This window comes from Osmerus mordax, chromosome 14 (genome assembly GCF_038355195.1).
Source record: "Osmerus mordax isolate fOsmMor3 chromosome 14, fOsmMor3.pri, whole genome shotgun sequence".
NCBI lineage: Eukaryota > Metazoa > Chordata > Actinopteri > Osmeriformes > Osmeridae > Osmerus > Osmerus mordax.
This window is the reverse complement of record NC_090063.1, coordinates 5,275,486-5,297,474: the sequence shown is the minus strand read 5'-3', so window position 1 is coordinate 5,297,474 and position 21,989 is coordinate 5,275,486. Positions and strand designations below refer to the sequence as shown.

The 21,989-nt window shown below is 46.3% G+C and overlaps 2 protein-coding genes across 2 annotated transcripts; both read left to right on the top strand.

Annotated features, from left to right (window-relative positions):
- Positions 1-156: 156 nt before the first annotated feature.
- On the top strand, positions 157-14,572 carry camk4 (calcium/calmodulin-dependent protein kinase IV). The gene is made up of 11 exons (XM_067249785.1): positions 157-500; positions 6,849-6,927; positions 7,672-7,734; positions 7,957-8,039; positions 8,313-8,385; positions 10,735-10,825; positions 10,980-11,054; positions 11,162-11,237; positions 11,830-11,956; positions 12,372-12,524; positions 12,757-14,572. The coding sequence occupies exons 1-11, from the start codon at positions 385-387 to the stop codon at positions 12,922-12,924; spliced, it is 1,104 nt and encodes a 367-aa protein (XP_067105886.1). The 5' UTR covers positions 157-384; the 3' UTR covers positions 12,925-14,572.
- A 382-nt stretch (positions 14,573-14,954) lies between these two features.
- On the top strand, positions 14,955-20,560 carry kcmf1 (potassium channel modulatory factor 1). Its single transcript, XM_067251087.1, has 7 exons — positions 14,955-15,111; positions 17,501-17,668; positions 17,890-18,029; positions 18,173-18,274; positions 18,766-18,943; positions 19,119-19,407; positions 20,023-20,560. The coding sequence occupies exons 1-7, from the start codon at positions 15,096-15,098 to the stop codon at positions 20,282-20,284; spliced, it is 1,155 nt and encodes a 384-aa protein (XP_067107188.1). The 5' UTR covers positions 14,955-15,095; the 3' UTR covers positions 20,285-20,560.
- Positions 20,561-21,989: the final 1,429 nt, after the last annotated feature.

The window sequence follows — 21,989 nt, the reverse complement described above, 5'->3', positions numbered from 1 at the left end:
TGCTTGATTATGACCTCAGGTAGGGTAGCCGCTCTCTGAACGTTACATTGGCGACATTAAGACCCGGTGGACACCAGCTGAAATGCAGGCACCTCGAGCTGACTGCACTCACTGCTCCTGTACTGACTTGAGTACAATATGATAGCGAAGCGCGGCTGTAGATAATAATGCATATAGCTCTACTATAATTCAGACTACCAGCTTGCTTTATTGCTCAATGTCAAATTTAATCGAGCAGTCTTGTTTTACGGTTGAGCGCGTTTCGATCACACCTTGAGAGGCAAACCACTGGCTCTTTCTCTCACCCTGTAACTGAGTCAAACCAAGAAGCGCCGCAGGGGAGACAGCTCTCAGGATACTTGAATCCGGCTGGACAGTTGAGAGATGCTTAAAGTCACTATGCCCTCGCCCAGAACAGGTGCAACGCCGGACTACTGGATTGATGGGTCAAAGAAGGAGACGCTGGCGGACTATTACGAAGTGGAGTCCGAATTGGGACGGTGAGTATGATAATAAGAAAAGGCTGTCATCGTAACCGTGCTTTGAACTAACCTCGGAGAGCGCCATGGGAGTTCGAGTGTTGATGTTTTGATTTTGAGATCTTACATTTTCTGGATCTTTAAATGGCAGGCTTGTTGTTAAATTTAGGTTATCATTAGTGTAGCAATTGTTGTGGGTTGTTTTCATTTTGTAGATTAATTTTGTCCCATAATATGGGAACATACACACACTCTCTCTCTCTCTCTCTCTCCACCACCCTCTATTTCTCTCTCTAACAGACATTCTACTGGAGGCTCACCACAGTTTCCTGCACAGGGGGTTTGTGTGCTCGTAAATTGTAACTATTGTCTCACAACCATTAAGAAGCATAGAGCTGGCACCAATACACTGACAAATAAGGAACCTGTGTTAAACAATAATAATTTAGAAAAAGACAATATCATTGTCTTTAATTGTCCTTTCATGGACATGGTCTAGTAAGAAAAAAGACTTTCCAGCATGTATTCAGATGTCATGATGACAAAATAAATCTGAAAGTCCATTCCCTCCCTGTAGAGAACGTTTTGCCCTGAGAGGAAAGACAATCAAATTCCATCACTGCGCTTACAAAAACACCTCACTGTAGGATTTCTCCAGTCTCAACTACTCCACAGTAACCAATGGCTTCTGTTTTCTGACTGCTGCCTAGGAACAGTAACTATGGATGGATGGCCCAGCCTAGCGTCTGTGTTTGTCCCCAGCCAGCAGGTTAAAGTGGTCCTAGTTTATAGTCGATACGCAGGCTTATGTCGCGTGCCCACAAGGATTTCCCACATGCCCACTATATAATGAACGGTGACACATCGGTGGAATGGGGGGGGGGGGGGGCAGTAGTGGTATTGATTTGATCCTACCCTATGTACGGCGTCCCCATAGGCATGATTGACAGAGAGGGGGAGCCCTGGCTGCTTCTAATGCACAGCGTTATGCAAGCATGCCTGTAGCCCAGGGAGGCAAGCTGCACACAGGGGCAAGCTTTTAATGAGTGATATTAATCAGGAATCCAGTAGAGATGCAGAGGTGGTGTTGCGAAATAGTTTAGGTTTGAGTGTGAGCGATGTGAAGGTATGAACCTCCCTCCCATAGCAGGACTGACAGATAGAATGAGACAGAAAGTGGGAATGAGACAGATGGGGCTGTAGAAAGGGAGAATGTGGGGTGGGCAGATAGTGGGAGAGGAGGGTGGAGAAAGCGTGGGGGGGGTGGGGTGGGCAGAGAGTGAGAGAGAGGGTGGAGGGAGAGAGAGAGGCTTGAAAGTGAGAGATCAAACAGAGGAGAAGAGGGCTACAGAATGAAGAAGACACCCTGTGTATTTGAGTTAGAAATTAATTTAGGTGAAGAGGACGTGGGGAGTGATATCCCATAACCCTCTCTGTTGGCTTGGAGCCTGATCCAGACTGCCTGTCCACTGTAGTGTGTATTGTGTAGAGCCCACCCTGCTATGTGGCTATATATGTGGCTATTGTCTTTGGATGGTCAAGAGGTTCAGCCTTGAATAGCCCCTCTCACTGCACTGAATAGCCCCTCCCACCAGCACTGCATAGCCCCTCACACAGCACTGAATAGCCCCTCCCACAAGCACTGCATAGCCCCTCCCACCACCACTGCATAGCCCCTCTCACAACACTGAATAGCCCCTCCCACCAGCACTGAATAGCCCCTCCCACAGCATGGAATAGCCCCTCCCACCAGCACTGCATAGCCCCTCACACAGCACTGAATAGCCCCTCCCACCAGCACTGCATAGCCCCTCCCACAGCATCGAATAGCCCCTCCCACCACCACTGCATAGCCCCTCACACAGCATCGAATAGCCCCTCCCACCAGCACTGCATAGCCCCTCACACAGCACTGAATAGCCCCTCCCACCAGCACTGCATAGCCCCTCACACAGCACTGAATAGCCCCTCCCACCAGCACTGCATAGCCCCTCCCACAGCATCGAATAGCCCCTCCCACCAGCACTGCATAGCCCCTCACACAGCACTGAATAGCCCCTCCCCCAGCACTGCATAGCCCCTCACACAGCACTGAATATCCCCTCCCCCAGCACTGCATAGCCCCTCCCACAGCATCGAATAGCCCCTCCCCCAGCACTGCATAGCCCCTCCCACAGCATCGAATAGCCCCCCCCACAAGCACAAAATAGCCCCTCCCACAAGGTATCATCTTCCTTTTTAAATTCACATATGAGAGAAGTTTCCCAGCCAAGGGTGTCATCCCTCACAGAGGCTGGATCTCTGGTATGTATGGCTTCTACTCATTTTGTCACCTGGCTTGTCAAAAAATAATGTGATTCAATTCAATTTAATTTGACTTCAAAATAGCAAAGAGACCTAATCTTGATTTACCAATTATGTTAATCATGATAATAGCTAGTCACTGAACATGTAGACTATACTACATACTATGCTATACTATACTATTCTATACTGTTCTATTCTATTCTATACTACGGGGGTCAGATGGCTGAGTGGTTAGGGAATCGGGCTACCAATCATAAGGTTGCTGGTTCGATTCCCGGCCGTGAAAAATGACGTTGTGTACTTCACCCTACTTGCCTTGGGGGAATGTCCCTGTACTTACTGTAAGTCGCTCTGGATAAAAGCGTCTGATAAATGATCGACTAAATGTATACTACGCTATTTACTATCAGGTCACTGATCCCTATGTGAACCTGACGCTGCCCAAAGTCATCAGTGAATAGGACTTCATGCTCAAGAAAATGTTGTACACAACCCAGACATGTCTACATCAGCTGCACCCTCTCACAGGATCAGCCGTACAGTTTTTAAGCACTCTCACGCGAAATCCAGCGAGGCAGTTTGGCCCTGAGAGAGGGAGAGAGAGAGCGAGATGAAAGAGTATGTTTGCGTGTGTGTGAGAGAGGGAGGGAGAGAAAGACAGAGAAAGGAGAGAAAGAAAGAAAGACGGTAAGAGAGGGAGGGAGGGAGGGAGGGAGGGAGAGAGGGAGGGAGGGAGAGAGATCCAGAGGAGGAGAGAGGGAGTCAGATGAATGCATAATTGAGCTAGCCTTGCTCCTGAGTGGGGCGGCAGGCAGGCAGGCAGGCAGCATCTCTCCCTACTGGGATTGCATAATGCTGTGTGAGTACAAAACAGAAACTGGAGCTGCTTGTGTAATGTACAGGCACGCAGCCTTCAGGACCGACAGCAAATAGCCGGTCCCTGTCCCTCTCATTGTTTTACTTTCCTAATGGACTCACGGCTGATTTGAAGTCCCTTTTCCAAGGAAACATTTGGATTTGTATGTGTGTATCTTCTGTCACTTCCTTTCCTCAAAGACGTATACAAGCACAGCTGAGCCTTCAGCTTTGACATTGTTATTATCACATTGTTCTCGGAATACAAGATCATTTATATGGAAATGCGCTGAACAAACAAGCCATTTACTGGAAAAAATCTCTAAGTGCTTCCTCGCTAATTATTGTAAATGTCCTGTTTCCACTGTGATTGTCCCTTGGGGGGATTTTAGGAAGACCGTGTGACCCCTGGTAGTTCTGTCCCCATCTGATGAATATTATCATCCATTAGTGAACCTCATCAGCGATTGCATGAGATGATTGTCTCTGGCCCTGACGAGACCCCTATCTGTCACGTCAGCCCTGCTATGAGGACTTCCAGCCGCAGGGCCTTCCTGTAACCCATGCCTGGCTGCTGCCGTGTTCTCCAGCGGAGTGGACAATGTTGACTGGGTTGCTTTTGACTTTGCGGTGGAGATGACAGCAGCAATAAGGCTCATCGTCACGGCCTTAGCTTCACCGGCGAAGTGAGACGTGCGTCTGCGTGTGTGTGTTTGAGAAGGTGGGTGAGCGAGAAAGCGAGCGAGGCTGTGCGTGTGTATATAGTGTGCGGTTAGCGCATATAGCCTATGTGTGCGTGTATTAAGTCACTTCCAAATGAAATAATCCTTATCTCAGCCTGAGCTGAATGAGTTAAGACAATTCTGAATAATTCAGTATTCAAGTGAAATTATGGGTGAGGGATACTGGAAACAATGAGAGCAGAATATGGAGCTTGATGACTGAGTGGATTAGGTCTGTAATTGGTTAGAATGAATGAATAACTGGATGGATATTTGATCAGAGGGGATTTAAAGCATGAATGGTTTTCTGTGTGGCATGTCATTTTGGTAGACAAAGGGAACAATCCGAGAAGTTTTAATGGTGCCCTGATTCAACACCATATCTAAGATAAGCTTATCTCTGCTGATTTACTTTCTCAGCCTGTGGTGACTAAATGGCCCTTTTCCAACGAATTATTGATTAAGGTTTCTCCCAGTGCATTGTCGCTTGTGTGTTTTCACGCTCCAAACAGTTGCTGGCTTTATGAAAGTTGAACAGGAGGAAGGCTGAAACGGCTTTGCTCTCATTCTTCAGGCTGAGAGAAGGGCCGTGTCATTAATATAGAGCCCTCCCTTCACCCCAACATTAAGATTTCATGATTTCATGAACCGAGGAGTCATAGATGTTGCTGTGAAAGAGCCCCAGTGTAAAGTAAGAGGAGGATAAGTTGGAGTCGAAGAAGAAGGAGGAAGGGGAGGCTCTCTGTGCATGATGTCATTCAGAACGGCATCTTAATGATGTTTCGCTCGTTGGTCTTTTTCTTTTTTTTTCTGCTCCTCGGTTGGTTCCTCTGGATCAAACAGGCGCCAAGCGCCGTCATGCTGCCTGGTGGAGGGGACCAGTGTTTGATGTGAAATGTATTCCTCAGAGTTGGCAATTACTGTGGTTGTATTGAAGTGGTGAGGCATCTGCTGTGCATGCCTGGTGTCTGTCTATAGTCTGGACATGGGGTATGTCCCAGAGAGAGATAGTGAGTGAGTGAGTGAGTGAGTGAGAGAGAGAGAGAGAGAGAGAGAGAGAGAGAGAGAGAGAGAGAGAGAGAGAGAGAGAGAGAGAGAGAGAGAGAGAGAGAGAGAGAGAGAGAGAGAGAGAGAGAGAGAGAGAGAGAGAGAGAGAGAGAGAGAGAGAGGGAGAGAGGGAGGGAGGGGTAGAAGGACAGTTAGTGAGAAAAGGCGTGTTTGAGAGAGTGAGAGAACAAGAGGTGTCAAGGGAAGCTTGGGAGAGGAAGAGAAAGAGAGAAGGGGGTGAAAGATGGAGGGAGAGGTAGAAAGGACGATAGAGTGAAGAAAAGGGAGGGAGAGTGAGAGAGAGAGAGAGAAAACAGAGCGAGTGACAAATGAAAGTGGGAGAAAGGGTGCGAGTCTAATGAGAGACCAGATGCTCTTCTAACAGTACTGAGGCCTCCTCTCCTCTTCCTCTCCTCTTTCTCTTCTCCTCCTTTCCTCACCAACCCATACGCTCCCCCTCTCCCTCTTTAATTGCTTCAGCTAAGCTATGCAACTAAATTTGATTTACTCTGGCATTGGAAGCCCTCCAATTCAGCTGCAAGAAGCCAAATCACTGTTTACTAGGCGTGCTTCTATTGTCATGGTGGGGTTGTTCCAATAGGGTTGTTCTGTATCTCACATCCTTTAGATTCATTTGAAGCTGAGCAACAAAACAGCTGTAATTTACCCAACATTTAACTTTTTCTAACAGCATACTTTACTGTAGCTACCTAATCCCCACATTGACAGATACAAATTAGGCATTCACAGCCAAACACATTTTTGACGAAGCACTTTTAATCAACCCTCTCTAATTACTCTGGACTGGCAGCCCAGGTGAGCGAGTCGATGACCTATTTCAACCGGAGAGATGAAAATGCCATAGTAGGCTAGGTAATAAGTACAGAAAAGCCTCCATATGGCTTTTTATGGTGCTGAACTCTTTATTCACTCTACGTAGATCAATGATAGGCTCTAGAAAAGATCTCGCTTTCTCTCACTCTCGAATCTCTTTTTCGCCTCTCTCTCCTCAAGTCTATCTGCTGTAACTAGAGGCTTCAGCCAGGGCTGTAGCACCTGGGCACTTGTCACCCAGGTGTTCATGCCTCTCTCACAAAGACAGTTACTCCAGCAGGAGAGCTGTTGACTCATGGGATTGGCCTACTTCCATCTGGGGTTCTCACGAGGAGGAAGCCATGGTGAAATTGTCATGGAGGGCCCGAATCTTACTGCAGCCAATTATCGATCCCCCTGGATAGCACTGCCTAATGAGGAGAGGCAATTGTATCCCTTTCCCACCTGATAGGTCTTGTGTCTTAAGCTGGGAGTGTGTGTTCTCTCTCTCTCCTACCCAGTTTACAACTCATTCTATCTTACCCTCTTATCCTCTCTTTCTCTTAACTCTCTCGCTTCCTCTCTCTCCCCTCTCTCTTCCTCTCTATCTTCCTCTCTCTCTTAGGGGGGCCACATCGGTGGTATGCCGATGTCGACAGAAAGGAACACAGAAGACGTATGCCGTGAAAACGCTGAAGAAGACTGTAAGTTTCCTTGGAGGTTTCGTTAAGCACACTAGAAGACTGCCCAAAGCCAGCAGACCGAATAATTAAACCCATTTTCCAGGAAAATGTAAACGATTCACTTTCACCTATCTTCTTAGGCTTTCATATTGACTCAATCTAATTACCCACAGGCTTGTTTGCTCTGTCTCAGAGGGTTGTAGAGTGTTTCTCCACAGTATTTACACAGGAAGAACTCTTCTTACAGGCTGGAAGCTGTTCCAGCAAAGTTGTTTTTGGTACCATCTTCATCTTAACTCCCTATAGTATGTACCCACTCTCTTATTATTAAGGAGAGAGGAAGAGAGAAAGAGAGAAAAAGAGAGATGGAGAGGGAAAGGGAGAGAGAGAAGGAAAGAGGAAGAGATCGAACATGAGTCATAAACTGTGCCACTATGATACACACATGTGCACACATGTTAACATGCTGTTAACATACTGTTGATTGTGTGCTGTTAATACTGTTGATTGTGTGCTGTTAATACTGTTGATTGTATGCTGTTAACATACTGTTGATTGTGTGCTGTTAAGATACTGTTGATTGTGTGCTGTTAATACTGTTGATTGTGTGCTGTTAACATACTGTTGATTGTGTGCTGTTAACATACTGTTGATTGTGTGCTGTTAACATACTGTTGATAATGTGCTGTTAATAAAGTTTTCTGAACATGGATTGGGGGATGTGCCTCCTGTCTCCCTGGTAACCTGGATCCATGTTGTGTGCAGGTGGACAAGAAGATAGTGAGAACAGAGATAGGAGTTCTGCTGCGGCTCTCCCACCCTAACATAGTGAGGCTTCTTCGTCCACACACACACACACACATATTGTGAGCCCTCTTCATCCACGCACGCACACATACACACACACAAACATTGTGAGGCCTCTTCACCCACACACACACACACACATAGACACACACTCTATCACACTCTATCACCCCCCCCTAAGCCCAGTCTGCCTGACTGATGGTGGCGTTGACAGGTTCTTTCCTCTTCTCTCCTCTCCTTCAGATCAAGCTGAAAGAGATCTTTGAGACTCCGTCAGAGATCAGCCTGGTTCTGGAGCTTGTGACAGGAGGAGAGCTTTTCGACAGGTTCGCTCCTAGAGTAGCATTCACTATTCATACACCAACACGCTAATCTGCATCCTCACAATACCCAGGCCTAAACAAAACACCTCACTACCTTAACTCTCCGACAATTAGAGACAGATCTTTAGGCGTTTTTACATACGTACAAAAACACAATGAAAAACACATGCTGACACGTGTGACAAGATGGAGGAAAACCCGCCCCCAGAACTGCCATATCCTGTGGTTCTTAACCTCACTGTGTGTCTTCCTCCTCTCCCCCGTCCCTTCCCCCAGGGTGGTAGAGAAGGGCTATTACAGCGAGCGAGATGCAGCAGACGCCATCAAACAGGTCCTGGAAGCCGTGGCGGTGAGACTTCCTGTTTCCTCTCGTGTCCGTGTTAGACATTAACATGCTTCAAACTAGTTGTTGAGTGTCACCCTTGGGTCCCAAAGGAGGAGCCGCAATGGCCAAACATGTTCCCAGGGACAATAGGCACCCCGCTTGTCTGCTTTGTAAGAAGGAAACATTTTTTTGTCAGACAAAATCAGAAGCAGAGCGTCAAGCTATCATTAATTCTTCGCTCCCTAGTCATTCTAACCAACGCTGTTGGATCAACAGGAAAACACGGTTTCTCAATTACGAGATAGACATACCAGATCACTTATTTGTCAGTGTTCTGTTTGACTAAACCACACAGGAGAGGGTGTGTGGGTGTCTGTGAGTGTAAGTGTGAGCGTGTATGTGTGTGTGTGTGTGTGTTTTGGTTGTGGGGGCAGAAGTTGAGTTACACCTATGTTTTTGCCAGTTTTACACAATATCGCCTTGTTACTATGATTTTATCCCTTGCACTTTTTTTCTTCTAAAAGAAGGCTGTTGCCAAGGAGATGAAATAGTAAGACTGTGAGTATTTCCAATGCATTTAAATAGCATCTCAAGGCCGGCTGTACAGGATGAAATAGGTGCCGTTTTCCCTGGGGGTTCAGCCAAACAAAGAGAGAGACATAAAGAGGAAAAGAAAGAAAGGGTGTAAGAAACAAGCCTCCCTAAAGACGGACGATCTGTTTGAAGTTTCCGCTGCTTGTGTTGTCAGGCTGAGGGTCTTGCGTTTCGTACTTACTCTCTGTGGGGGACGGACAGAGAGGTTTGCATCTGGTGGATGAAGAGCCATCTGGATATTTCACGTCCCGATGGACAATATCTCAAGCCCCGAGTCCTGCCAATCTGGCCGGCACGTACAGCCTTGAAGTCCACCCGTTTGGGAGAGATTCCTCTCCTCCTTTTCTTCTTCCTCCATCACATCTATGTGATGATCGTGGCTGCCAGCACTTTAAATCTGGCCCAATTATCTCAGTCACACCTTATGCAGGCTTTTTAACAGACAATCTGGAACAGCTTTCTTAATAAAGAAAGCCTACTTAAGCTTCAAATGGCACGTATTTATGGGAAAAGTAGAGGTAATCTAGGCTAGGCTGTGCATTTCATCCACACGGCATCCAAAGTGTACAGTTAGTTATAGCCACTGAGGTATAATACATTTAAGCTTTTTGGTTTACCCATATGGGCGAATGGATTTGGTGTCTGTCATGTTCACAAAAGGTGTGTGTGTGTTTTACATGCTCATTTTGTTGTGTGTGTGTGAGAATGTGTGTGTGAATGTGGGTGTGTGTGTGAATGTGTGTGTGAGAATGTGTGTGTGTGAATGTGTGTGTGAGAATGTGTGTGTGTGAATGTGTGTGTGAGAATGTGTGTGTGTCTTCTGCTGAGAGAAGATACCTCACGTATCTGTGTCATTCCCACAGAGCCTGAGTACCCTTTTGGAAAATACCACCCGCCCCCCACCCACCCCCACCCCTCCTACAAGCACACACATACACCCCCACCCCTCCTACAAGCACACACATACACCCGCACCTCCCAACATAACCCAGAGATCACACCCGTCGTGGGAGAAATAACGCCTTCCACAAAACTCGGCAGAGACATTTGCGTCGGAGAATCGCATTCAACGCCTCTCTTTATTTCCCTCTCTCTAGAAATTCAGGCCTTGCATAATAGGTAATGACGTCCCACCACACATGACTGTTTGTGAATGGCGAGTGTGTCTTTTCTAGAACCCTTCATGTTACATTGGATTTTCATGACCATTTCAATTCCAGCTTGTCTGAACTCAGACTCAGTTACTGTCAGTCCAGCTCTGTTGCTGTTCTGCTCTATGGAACAAGGCAGACTCCCACAACACAGCGCTTCTTGTTTCACGAGTTACCGTGGTAACACTCACCAATACCTCAGTAAAAGTAGACCACTCTCATTAGTCCAAGAATAGTGTTGGAGAACGCGCAACCTCTGTTTAAACCTCACGCACAGTGGGATGTTATTGAATGGTTACTGAATTATGGAAATGTTTACTTACCGGTGGGGTGGTAAGTTGTGGATACATTTTGACACCTGACACAGTAGTAGTATCTGTGTAAGGCTTTGAAAGGCCAAGGAAACACCCGCTGTGGCAAGAACATGAAATAGTTGACAACCGCTTCAAAGCCCTTTTTGTTCTTAGTGTAGGACTGTGTAAAATGGCTCGCTAGAACCCTGAAATGTCTCTGGTATGAAAAGTCCATATGGACCACAGAAGAACCTATCACTTTTCTAGGTGATGACAACCTTTTTGTTGTTCGAGAACCATAACATGAGTGCTGTCCTTTTCTCGTCTCTGAATAGTACCTTCACGAGAACGGTGTGGTACACCGGGACCTGAAGCCTGAAAACCTTCTGTACGCCACCTCTGCCCCTGACGCTTCTCTCAAAATAGGTGGGCTCCCAAACGTTCTCCAGGTTCCCCAGGTTCCAATGTTCCCAAACAGCTTTCCTGGTCCCAAACTTTCAGTTGTTCTTTTTTACACTTTGTCTTGTCATTTATACACTTGTTTGGGGGGCTAATCCATCCCTTTTCTGTTTCACTACAGCTGACTTTGGTCTTTCCAAAATCATAGATGACCAGGTTACAATGAAGACTGTTTGTGGCACACCGGGATATTGTGGTAATATCACATATTTTATTATTTTCTATATGATTTCATCAGCGTGACACGAACGAATTGCCACACGGTATGCCACTCCCCTTCCTCTTGTCCATCCCTCCCTGCAGCTCCGGAGATCCTCTGTGGATGTGCGTACGGCCCGGAGGTGGACATGTGGTCAGTGGGAGTCATCACCTACATCCTGTGAGTGGCTCCCCCGTCCTTCAAAACGTTTGCCGCGACTAAATCACACCGCCGAGGAGACGTCACGTACACAGTGGAGCGCTCATTCTCACAGCTCCGGCTCACACCAAAATGTTTGATGAATTTTGATTGCCGATTTTTTCCCTCATTTGCAACCACTTATGCGTCACGTGGGCTGTTAGTCGGGGGGAGGATAGGTCATAGTCTGGTGCTAGCTGAGCATGCTTCTGCATGTCTGCTGTTCTGAGTCTTAAGATTACATGGTGTTGCCATGTACTGATTAGTGTCTGTGGGTGTGAGTTTCTTCTTGCAGAGCAAGCTGTGAAGTCAGTCTACTAGTTTACGATGGTTGAATTGTGAAATAGGTTCTGATATATTCAAGGCAGATACTCAGCTCTGTCTGCCTAATGTATTTTCATAATATTTTTACGTTACAAATTGAATGAAAAGCTGAGGGTTGTCAGTCATATACCCAGTCAAAGGACATACCTTAGGCTCCAGTCTCAACTGCCAAAGTCTGCCAGGTACCGGAATCAATAGTCTGTGGCTGTCTCTTAGCTTGATGGATGCCCCCTATCTCTTCCCCTGACAGGTTATGTGGCTTTGAGCCCTTCTTTGATGATCGAGGGGATCAGTACATGTTCAAGAGGATCCTCAACTGTGAATACGAGTTTGTCTCCCCCTGGTGGGACAACGTGTCACTGAATGCCAAGGACCTCGTAAGTACAGAGATGCAGAGATGTTTTTCTCGGCGAAACAAACTTGACATGTGAATGGATTCAACCACTCACAGGGCTTCACCGATTGGTTGATTGGTCCGACCTTTTTGAATAAGCCACAAATCAGTTCAAACACCATGCACTGTCCATACTGTATTAATCTAAAAGTTCTGTTGGGGTGTGTTCAGACCGGTGTGTCTTTGATTATGAATCCCTTTAAAAAGGAGGGCAGATGAGAAAAGAGGCCAAACAGAACCCATCCATCTACAGCAACATCTCCACTAAAGAAATTAGGCCAACTTGTTTTGAGGACAAGATTCGCATAATAGCTAGCATCCGAGCAAATAATGAATCCTTTGACAGTCTCAGTGACCCATTTACCAGCCACGTGTTTCCTGCTCACGCTGCCTTGTAGGTGAGGAAGTTGATTGTTCAGGATCCAAAGAAGCGCCTGACAACCTTGCAGGCTCTGCAGCACCCCTGGGTGACTGGGAAGGCGGTTAACTTTGCCCATATGGACACTGCTCAGAAGAAACTACAGGAGTTCAATGCTCGCAGGAAGCTAAAGGTAGGCAAGAACACCTTAGTCTTGTTGTGTTCATCCGGGCAGAACGCTGTTTCTTAATGGCTGGTGGATCACTGCAGTCGTTTGCTGTGTGTTCATTGGCTCGTGTCTGGAATGGGAAGTGTAGTGAGCAGTCTCTATGGATCTTAGCAGCACCAGCAGCTGTCTGTCCCACATGTGTTCTGTGTGCCATCTGACATGTATGATGTACAATGTTATGTGGGTTATCTGACAGGCAGCAGTGAAGGCTGTGGTGGCCTCGTCCCGGTTGGGCAGTGCTAGCAGTCATAGCAACGCTGCTGACAACAGCAAGAACAGCTGCAACACCACCTCCGACCAGAAGGCGGCTCCAGAGGAGGAGCCCCACGGTGACCAACCACAGATCCAGGAGGAGGGCTCCTAACTGGGGAGCCATATTCCCGTCTCCCACCCTCCTGACGGAAGACAGTGCTCTGTTCCATTAGACTGTGCCCAAAGGGCCATGATGTGGTTTAATTAACATGTCACCGCACAGACTATGGATTCACACTGTCTGGCATTCTTGCATGTGACTGATTAATGATGTATAACCGAACTACCCTAGGCCTCTGCACTCTGAAGAGACATACTAAGAGATACATGCAGGATCAGTTCATATCTAAATGTGCATGCCCTATTCATACGGTATCTTACAGCAAGCATTAGCTAGCTCCTCCATCCTGCCGGTCAGTATTGAACCAGGGTCATATAGTTTGCATTAAGTATACTGGGATACCATGCTACAGCAATGTAGTTGGACAAACTATTTTACACAATAGCAGCGTGATGCACCAAAGTTCTCAAGCAGTGTTATTTTAAATGGAAAAGACCCCCCCCCCACTTCCAACTATGATTGTACGATAACATCCGGTACTCCAGTAATTCTTCTGAATAGAATGTAACCATTTAAGTGTTTGAGCTGTGGCGCTGTTATAGTCTACAATACAGGGTGCATGTGGGTAATTACAAGGTAACATATGGTTAGTGCAAAATGGCTGTCACAGTATCCCTATGCCAGTTGGAAACTAATGTGTCAAATTTGCATTCCTGGATGGTAGGGAATTATTGCAATGCTGCCTCCCAGAAAAAATATTATAAAACCGAGTCCATTTGGATTGATATGTAATACCAAGGTGTCTGTGTAAAGGTAACACATTTCAAGTAGTCATACATCAAACGTTTTACAGTTTCTAAGGAGAATGCCTTATTGCATCTTAATGACAGGATTTTACACTCCTTTTATGAGAAATATTTCCTATAGTCAATAATTAGTCTAGAGAAATTGTGGAAAAAGACCCATAAATTGCACAAATGATTGTACTCAGATAAACTTGTAAGCTTTAGATAAGTTATTTTTCAGAGTAGAGGTGTTTTAGTGGTCCAACCATTTTCACTTTTGTAAATCAAATACCTTTTAGAATACTGGTCCATTTTTTAAACAGCTAAATACACCTCATTTGCACATAAGTGAACACAAATATACTTAGTGCCAAAATAACTTAGTTGTATACCAGTTGATTTTGTTCAAATCTTATCTTAACCAGTGAATGAGACTATTTGTGCAAATAAGGTCATTTCTCACATTGACCCATAGACATGCGTTGTTATAGACACGCGCAAGTCATAGAACAGGGCAGAGAGCTTTTACAGTGAAATGTTTTTAACAAATAAGGTTGGCTATGTATTGAATTTTTGCATGCTTTTTGCCTGCAATGTTATAGAATGATGTGGACAAAATATATGATCTGAACTTCAGATAAAACATTAATGGATTTTAAACAGGAGTTGTCCTTTTTTGCATGTGGGAATGTACAATTTAGCTTCCCCGATTGTTTGTAAAAATAAGTAAAGCACAGCATTTTATTGACAACATGAATGACCGTCTCTCTAAACCACATTTGTGATGGTTTGAAGCCTGAAATCCAATGTGAAAATATCAATATTCATTTTATATATAGACAGAAACATTTAATCATTTAATGTTGTCTTGGAATTGTTCCTATTAGGACTGATTTGCTATTACTAGATCACAAATAAAGAATCCAAAGTTATTTATGTGAGTTCAGTTCAGTTGCAGTTTACTCATTTTGAGTGTGTTTGGAGAGAGACATGAAAGAATGTCATTTTGTCTGGGCTCATACAGGGGAAGGTCACACTGGTCACTTATATCGCTTTTACACAAGAAAACACAGACTTATACGATGGAAGTGATTTACACCAAATGTTGCACACAGCCAGAGGTCAATACACAATACAGTTAAACCATGACACTTCATGGTTGTGGCTTACTTCTCACAAGTCAGGTGCCACAATTAGAGGAGAGACGAAGTGCGCCCTCCAGCGTTTCTTCGGCAGGCCACGAATGCTCCGTCTTTACAGTACTTCTTCATGACAGACGGGGAGGGGAAGCGGGGAACTGTAAGCTCCGGATCCATCTTAGCTAAATAGCAAATAGGAGAGAGAAACCACGGCCCAGTTTTATCCATCAAGAGCTGCATTTTTCCACGCGATCCGTACTGGGGAGCCCGAGGAGGGGGCTGTGTCATTGTCTGTAGGATGTCCCGACATGAAGGTAAGTGGAAAAATAGACGTGTCCATAGCGTGTCTTGGTTAGCTAGCTGACTAGCAAGCTATGTGGCTAGCTTGTGTATTCTGAACCGTGGGTTACCATGTTTTGTAGCTGGACTCATGATGGCGGCCACCATGAATTGTCAACCTTTTCTCAACCTCCTCCTTGTTGCTGGTGGTTGGCACCGTCTTTAATCTGCTCAAATGCCCATACAATTTGAGTTACAGTAGCGAATAGTCTCACTCTAATAACGTATACTCTAAGAAAGGGGCTCTTTAGCTATACATATTGCAGGCTAGTTATCCAGCTAATGTAACCAGGACGTTAGCACTAGCTAGCTAGGTAGCTATCTGGCTAACTAACCCCAGTCATCTCGTTAGCGCGTCTTCCTGAGACGTTGGTCTTTCGGCTGGAGAGGGACAATATACAAAATATTGGAGTCAGTCCGTGGAGTCAGATATGCGTTGTTTTTGGCAATAGCTTATTACATTGTCGTGCGCTTTGTGTAAACCCCAGTCAGACCTGTGGGTGGACACCGGTGACAATGAATGCACTGTCATCAAGATATAGCTAGCTGACTGGCTGGCTAAGTGTTAGCAGGCTAGACAGAGCAGAGGCCTCTGTCAGTGTGTCAACGCTCAAATGATCTGGTGGAATTCTAGCTACCAGTAACAGGCCAGACAACACACATAGTTTAACCGCTTTACATTAGTGAATTTACTTAGTTAACTAGCTAAATATTATGGGTAGCTATTTCAATTAGCAAACGTAAAAGCACACCATTAATCAATGGTAGCCTGCCAGCTAGCCATTATTGGTCTGCTTGTTAGTGGTGCAGCAAAGTTCTAAGACTACTAGAAGACAATATGTAGCTATGCTATGCAACACAATAAGTCCATTGGTACAGAGTTAGCTTAGCTGGCTTGCACAAGTATAGGCTAACGACCTCAGTTTTGTTTGTCTGGCAACTTGGCTAGCAGTCGGGGTGTTAGCTATCCAATTATCCAACTATCAAATTATCGAATCAATTATCTAACCCTAACAAGGCTCCAGTCTAAATGTACAGTATTGATGAAAAACGTATGTGTTTTCTTGTGTTCACGTCATGCTAACTTTCTGTGTGAAATATTTCATATTCAAATTCAACACCTGACCTATGTCAATCGTGTAGGCAAATTGTCGTTATAAGAGAACACTCACAAGTGACTCTAAAACGTCACTGTTGACAGGACAGTGTATGGGTCCCATTTGTCAAAGTGACAAATGACAGCTGTCTCTGAAGTACAGTGGGATCCTGGTGGCCATGACCACCATACATGACCATAATTCACCTCATTCAGACACAGTAGACCCTCTCATTTAGGGCTAACTCTTGTGTTAAAGACGAGATTCAGCCTTCTCTAATATGCTTAGTGGCGCTTCTCATCATCAACCATTCACTATATTTCTTTGTGGATCATCAGTCACCTCCAGATGAGTCTCTGTTAATGAGTAATTCCCACAGTGTGATTGAATGAATTAATGTCTTTCATGTGATCTATAATTGGCTAAGAATAGCCTATAGCCTCACCTATTCAATAACTTTATTCTGAGGCTCAGGGTACACTATGATTTGGGGGAATTCTCTCTTTAAGGATAGACTGTGTTTAGATTGATTGGGTAGATTGATTTTTGTTCCCCTCTAGTTGTCTGTCCAATCGGTGTCATGTGGCACTTCCATCCCCGAACACGAATCAGTCACTGTTGATCCGTGAGAAAAAAAAGGAATTAAAGCTTTATTAATTGAGAGGCGGTGACAAGAAATCTGTCTTAATAAAGGGAAATGAGCGCGACACACACACAGTAGCTCTAGTTATATCAACAAAACGATAGTCCGATAAAAGGGTCACAGAGACAGTGTTGGAGGACAACTGAGAGTTTGTTTTCTTCTCGGTTTCTCTCTCTTTCTGTCCATCTCCTAACCCTCTCGTTGGCTATGAATGGTTATACAGTTACATACAATGAAACGAATGTGAAACATATCCAAATGAATAGCCTGCACACACACACGCACGCACACAACCACATGGATGGAGGCAGGTAGTGGGCACACACACACACACGCATTCCTTCAGAGTCTTGGCTACTGACATTGAATGAAATTCTTCTAGGTTGGTATATCTGGATTAGGTCTACACCTAGCTGCCAAGCACATGCTGTTTGGTGTCAGCCAGCCAGGCCTGGGACACCAGTAGGACATGCTCGGATTGCTAGCCATAGAACTCTCGAGGCATCTCTGAAAGTTAAAGGGGTGTCCAATTATTATTTTACGCTGTGCAGATTTATGCGGTCGTTTTCACTGCGTTGTTAATTGTGTCCTCCCCCCCCCCCGCCCCATGCTTGTTCCTGTCAGGTGTGAGCTGTGATGCGTGTTTAAAAGGGAACTTCAGAGGACGGCGGTACAAGTGTCTAATCTGCTACGACTACGACCTGTGCGCCTCGTGCTACGAGAGCGGAGCCACCACCACCAGACACACAACAGAGCACCCCATGCAGTGCATACTAACAAGGGTAGACTTTGGTAAGTACAGCACACGGCTAATGCATCCCACGCCTCTGGCTCGTACGCCGACCTGAGTTATAGTGGCCATTAATGATGATGTCCGAAATGGAAGGATGATGTCTAATATGGAAGCATATTGTCTTGTGGGGTGGGGGTTCATGTCTAAAATTGAATCATAATGGCTTGGATGAGAATGGCGGATGTTGTTATGGCTGACTGGTGTTCTCCGTTCTGGACAGACCTTTACTATGGCGGCGAGGCGTTCTCAGTAGAGCAGCCCCAGTCTTTCACCTGTCCTTACTGTGGGAAGATGGGCTATACAGAGACCTCCCTACAGGAGCACGTCACCTCAGAGCACGCAGAGACTTCTACAGAGGTGGTGGGTGGACACACACACACACACACTCAACATGCTCATAGCTGTCTGTCGACAGCGGTCTGCATAGATAAGGAGTTTTGTTCGGATAATTGGATCGTTGTTTAAAAAGCAAGTCTGAGGTCCTGCTCTCCCTGTCCTTCCAGATCTGTCCCATATGTGCTGCCTTGCCGGGAGGAGATCCCAACCACGTGACAGACGACTTTGCTGCTCATCTCACACTTGAACACAGAGCTCCCAGAGATTTAATATCCTTGTGCTCGGCTCGGCTTGGTGTGGTTGTTACCTAGGTTGAGCGTCTCTGTCTGTGTGGCTCTCTCTCATGCCCTCTCTCTCTCATGCCCTCTCTCTCTCATGCCCTCTCTCTCTCATGCCCTCTCTCTCATGCCCTCTCTCTCTCATGCCCTCTCTCTCATGCCCTCTCTCTCTCATGCCCTCTCTCTCTCATGCCCTCTCTCTCATGCCCTCTCTCTCATGCCCTCTCTCTCTCATGCCCTCTCTCTCTCATGCCCTCTCTCTCATGCCCTCTCTCTCTCATGCCCTCTCTCTCTCATGCCCTCTCTCTCTCATGCCCTCTCTCTCTCATGCCCTCTCTCTCATGCCCTCTCTCTCTCCTCTCTGGTGTGTTGAAGGTGTCTGTGTCCGTGTGTGTGTGTGTGTGTGTGCATGCCCAGTCTCCCCCCTCCCCCCCCCCCTGCCCCTCTCAGCGTGGTGTTTCACCTTAACTATGCGCGTGCACGACGAGTCCAGCGGCGTCCGGCATGTGCGCCGGATGTTCCACCCCGGGCGGGGCCTGGGGGGGCCCCGGGCACGCAGGACCAACATGCACTTTACCAGCAGCTCCACGGGGGGGCTGTCCTCCTCACAGAGCTCCTCCTACTCCCCCAGCAACAGAGAAGCCATGGACCCCATCGCTGGTGAGAGCTCGGCCCCCGGCCCTGTTTGCGTCCCTCAAGGTGGCTTGGCTCCACTGGGACTCTGCTGGAGAAGATATCCCCCGCAAGCCTGGTTGTCTTGTCGTTTCTCTCGCCTCCCGGCCTCACCTCCTGATTCTCTCTCCTCCTCCTCTCCCCCCCCCCCCCCCCCTTCCAGAGTTATTGTCTCAGCTGTCAGGCGTGCGTCGCTCGGCGGGGGGGCAGCTCAACTCTTCGGGCCCGTCTGCGTCGCAGCTGCAGCAGCTCCAGATGCAGCTGCAGCTGGAGCGGCAGCAGGCCCAGGCGGCTCGCCAGCAGCTGGAGACGGCGCGGAACGCCACGCGGCGCAGCAACCCCGGCAACATGAGCGCCTCCATCCCCCCGCCGAGCGCCGCCTCCAACGCCGGCGGCGCTGCCGCCGACAGCAACCCCTCCTCCTCCCACAGCTCCCAGTTCCTCCTCTCACGGTGAGTCAGCCCGCCTGACTGGCTTGCCTGCCTGTGTCGTAGGGGTGGGGGAAAAAGTCTATTCGCATTTGAATCGCGATTCAGTCTTCTAGCGATTCATATAGATTCACAAATTTCCAAAATTGAGTTTTCTAAACTGCAAGAAAAACGATACATATCAAGGTTTTGATGGATTGGGATTTGTTTCTTCAACATTTAACTGCCTATCACAGTCAAATAGAAACAAGTTACCCTAAACAGCAAACAGGAATCAAATGTAAGCATATATTGAATCGAAATTTGATTAAAAATCGTGAATCGAAAAAATTGTGAATAGATTTTTTAGCGAATCATGACCCCAAGAATTGATTTTAATCGAATCCTAAGGTACCAATAGATTCCCACCCCTACTGTGTTTTCTGTCAAGGCCTGTCTGTCTGTCCTTACGCTTTGGTCGATCTATACTGGAACCAACCGTTAATTAATTGCTTCTCCCCCCTCTATCTCTCCTTCCTCTCCCCCATCCCCTGATCCCTCCGGTCACCTTCCCCTCTCCTCACCATCTCCATCCCCTTCTCCTTCCTTCACCCGTCCTCCCTCCTCTCCTTCTTCTGCCCCCCCCCTGCCTCCCTCCAGGTTGAATGAGCCCAAGATGTCGGAGTCAGAGCGCCAGGCCCTGGAGGGCGAGCGTGCCGACCGGAGCCTGTTTGTCCAGGAGCTCCTCCTCTCCACGCTGATGAGGGAGGAGAGCTCCTCCTCCGACGAGGACGAGCGGCGAGATTTCGCGAGCTTCGGGGCCATGGGCTGTGTGGATATCATGCCTTTAGACGTGGCCCTGGAGAACCTGAACCTACAGGAGAGCTCCACAGGGAAGGAGCCTCCGCCGCCTCCTCTTTGATGACGCCCCGGCCGCTCATAGACTGTGTCCTCTGTGCTGTCACTGCCAGTGACGGTTGGGCGAGGCTGGACGAGGCAGGGCGAGGCAGGCCGACAGGCAGGCAGGCAGGCAGGCAGCCGTGGCTGTTTTTGTTTGTTTTGTTTTTTTAGTTTTTTTTTTCTGGTGATTGTAATTTCAGGTCTGTCACCTTTTGTTACATTGTGTACAACAACGACAACAACAACCATTAAGGAGAGAGCAACTGGGGGAAAAGTGCAAAAGTTGAGTGCCGTGCGTAAAAAAAAGAAAAAAAGAAAAAGCGAGCGAGTGAGAACTGAGCGAGTGAGAGAAGATGAAAATATATATATAAATATATATAAAGTTGATAATCAAATTCCACATAACTAATTTTTGTTTTTCCTTTAGCCAGGCGAGCATAGGTTGCTGTGTCTGACCTAAGCTGTGTCTGTTTATAAATACTCCACATTCAATCCTGAAGAGGAGCCCAGCTCCACCGATGAAGCTGCTGTGTGTATTTCTGACTATTAACTAATAAAAAGTGCTTGGATGGTTACCATAACTACTGCATGAGGTTCTTCTCGGCGTGCATGACTTTTAGCAACGACCTCCCGCGCCGTTGAAAAGGAAAAAAAAAAATCCCAAAGCTTTTTTCTCTTCTACCATTTTTAAAAAGGGTTACTTGAAAACAGAATTGAGTTAGTTAATTGAATATCGCAACAACAAAAAAAGACAAAAAAAATAAGAAACTGATATGGCTGAAAAATTGAGGACATATTTAAAAGATAGCGTTGTTTATTTAATTAGAGTTTTTTTTTTTATATAGTAAAGAAAATAACATCGGAATCTTGCAGTAGCTTCAAAAGAAAACAAATGCAATGTGTTTGTCTCTCAGCTCCTGAACGCCCCTCCCTCTCTGTGACATCATCGTCTGAGTACTATAACTTGTTGCTGCACTTAAGGCATAACCTCTACGACTACAGAGAGCCCTACACGTCTGTGGTCCCATAGCAAAGATGTAGATCTAGAAACGGGACGACACCAAGAGCTTCTTGCCTTCTTGACATGTATCCTAGATGTTGATGTTTTAGTAATAACGAGCTGTGTCTTCACCAGAGGTAGTTTCTTCTTCATGCACCACAACAGTCTTCATTCTCTCCTCCTTCTTCTTCTTCTCTCCACTCCTTCCTGTTCTCATAAACGTCTCTGCTTTTGTACAGGCCCAGCCAGAAACCCCGGCTTAACCAACCCATTCCATGTTTCTTTGTTGAGGAAGGGGAGCTTGAGACTGTCCACATTGCAGGCATTGTTTTTGTTGTTATTTTGTTTTTCTAACGTTTAAAGAGTGATGTTCAGATTTTCTCTCGGAAAGGATAGCACCTTCTATTTATTCAGTTTTTGTTTTCTCTTGATTCTTTTAAGCCTTGATGTAAATCATGTTGCCACCTCCATGCCTATGCTCTTATCCTCCTTATGTAAAATACAATGAGATGTATATTGAATTTGTGCGTTAACTTTCATAATGGTTCTAGGACATGGGCAGACTTTGTTTTTTTTATGTACATTTAGAATACTACAATAAAAAAACTGCGCACAGCTTTTGATGAAACCACGTCCCCACTCCCCTTCTGCCTCCTCCTGTGTGTCCATCTTTTTTACTTTTACCAAGCGTCTTGCCTCTGAATGCTTTCTCTGAAATGGTCTGCCT

Bases quoted from the DNA above. Each gene is read 5' to 3' on its own strand.
- camk4 (XM_067249785.1), top strand. From the start codon at position 385: ATGCTTAAAGTCACTATGCCCTCGCCCAGAACAGGTGCAACGCCGGAC. The intron at 8,040-8,312 runs GTTCGCTCCTAG...CCCTTCCCCCAG, and splicing joins GGAGGAGAGCTTTTCGACAG to GGTGGTAGAGAAGGGCTATT. The intron at 8,386-10,734 runs GTGAGACTTCCT...GTCTCTGAATAG, and splicing joins AGGTCCTGGAAGCCGTGGCG to TACCTTCACGAGAACGGTGT.
- kcmf1 (XM_067251087.1), top strand. The intron at 17,669-17,889 runs GTAAGTACAGCA...CGTTCTGGACAG, and splicing joins ACTAACAAGGGTAGACTTTG to ACCTTTACTATGGCGGCGAG. The intron at 18,944-19,118 runs GTGAGAGCTCGG...CCCCCCTTCCAG, and splicing joins AGCCATGGACCCCATCGCTG to AGTTATTGTCTCAGCTGTCA.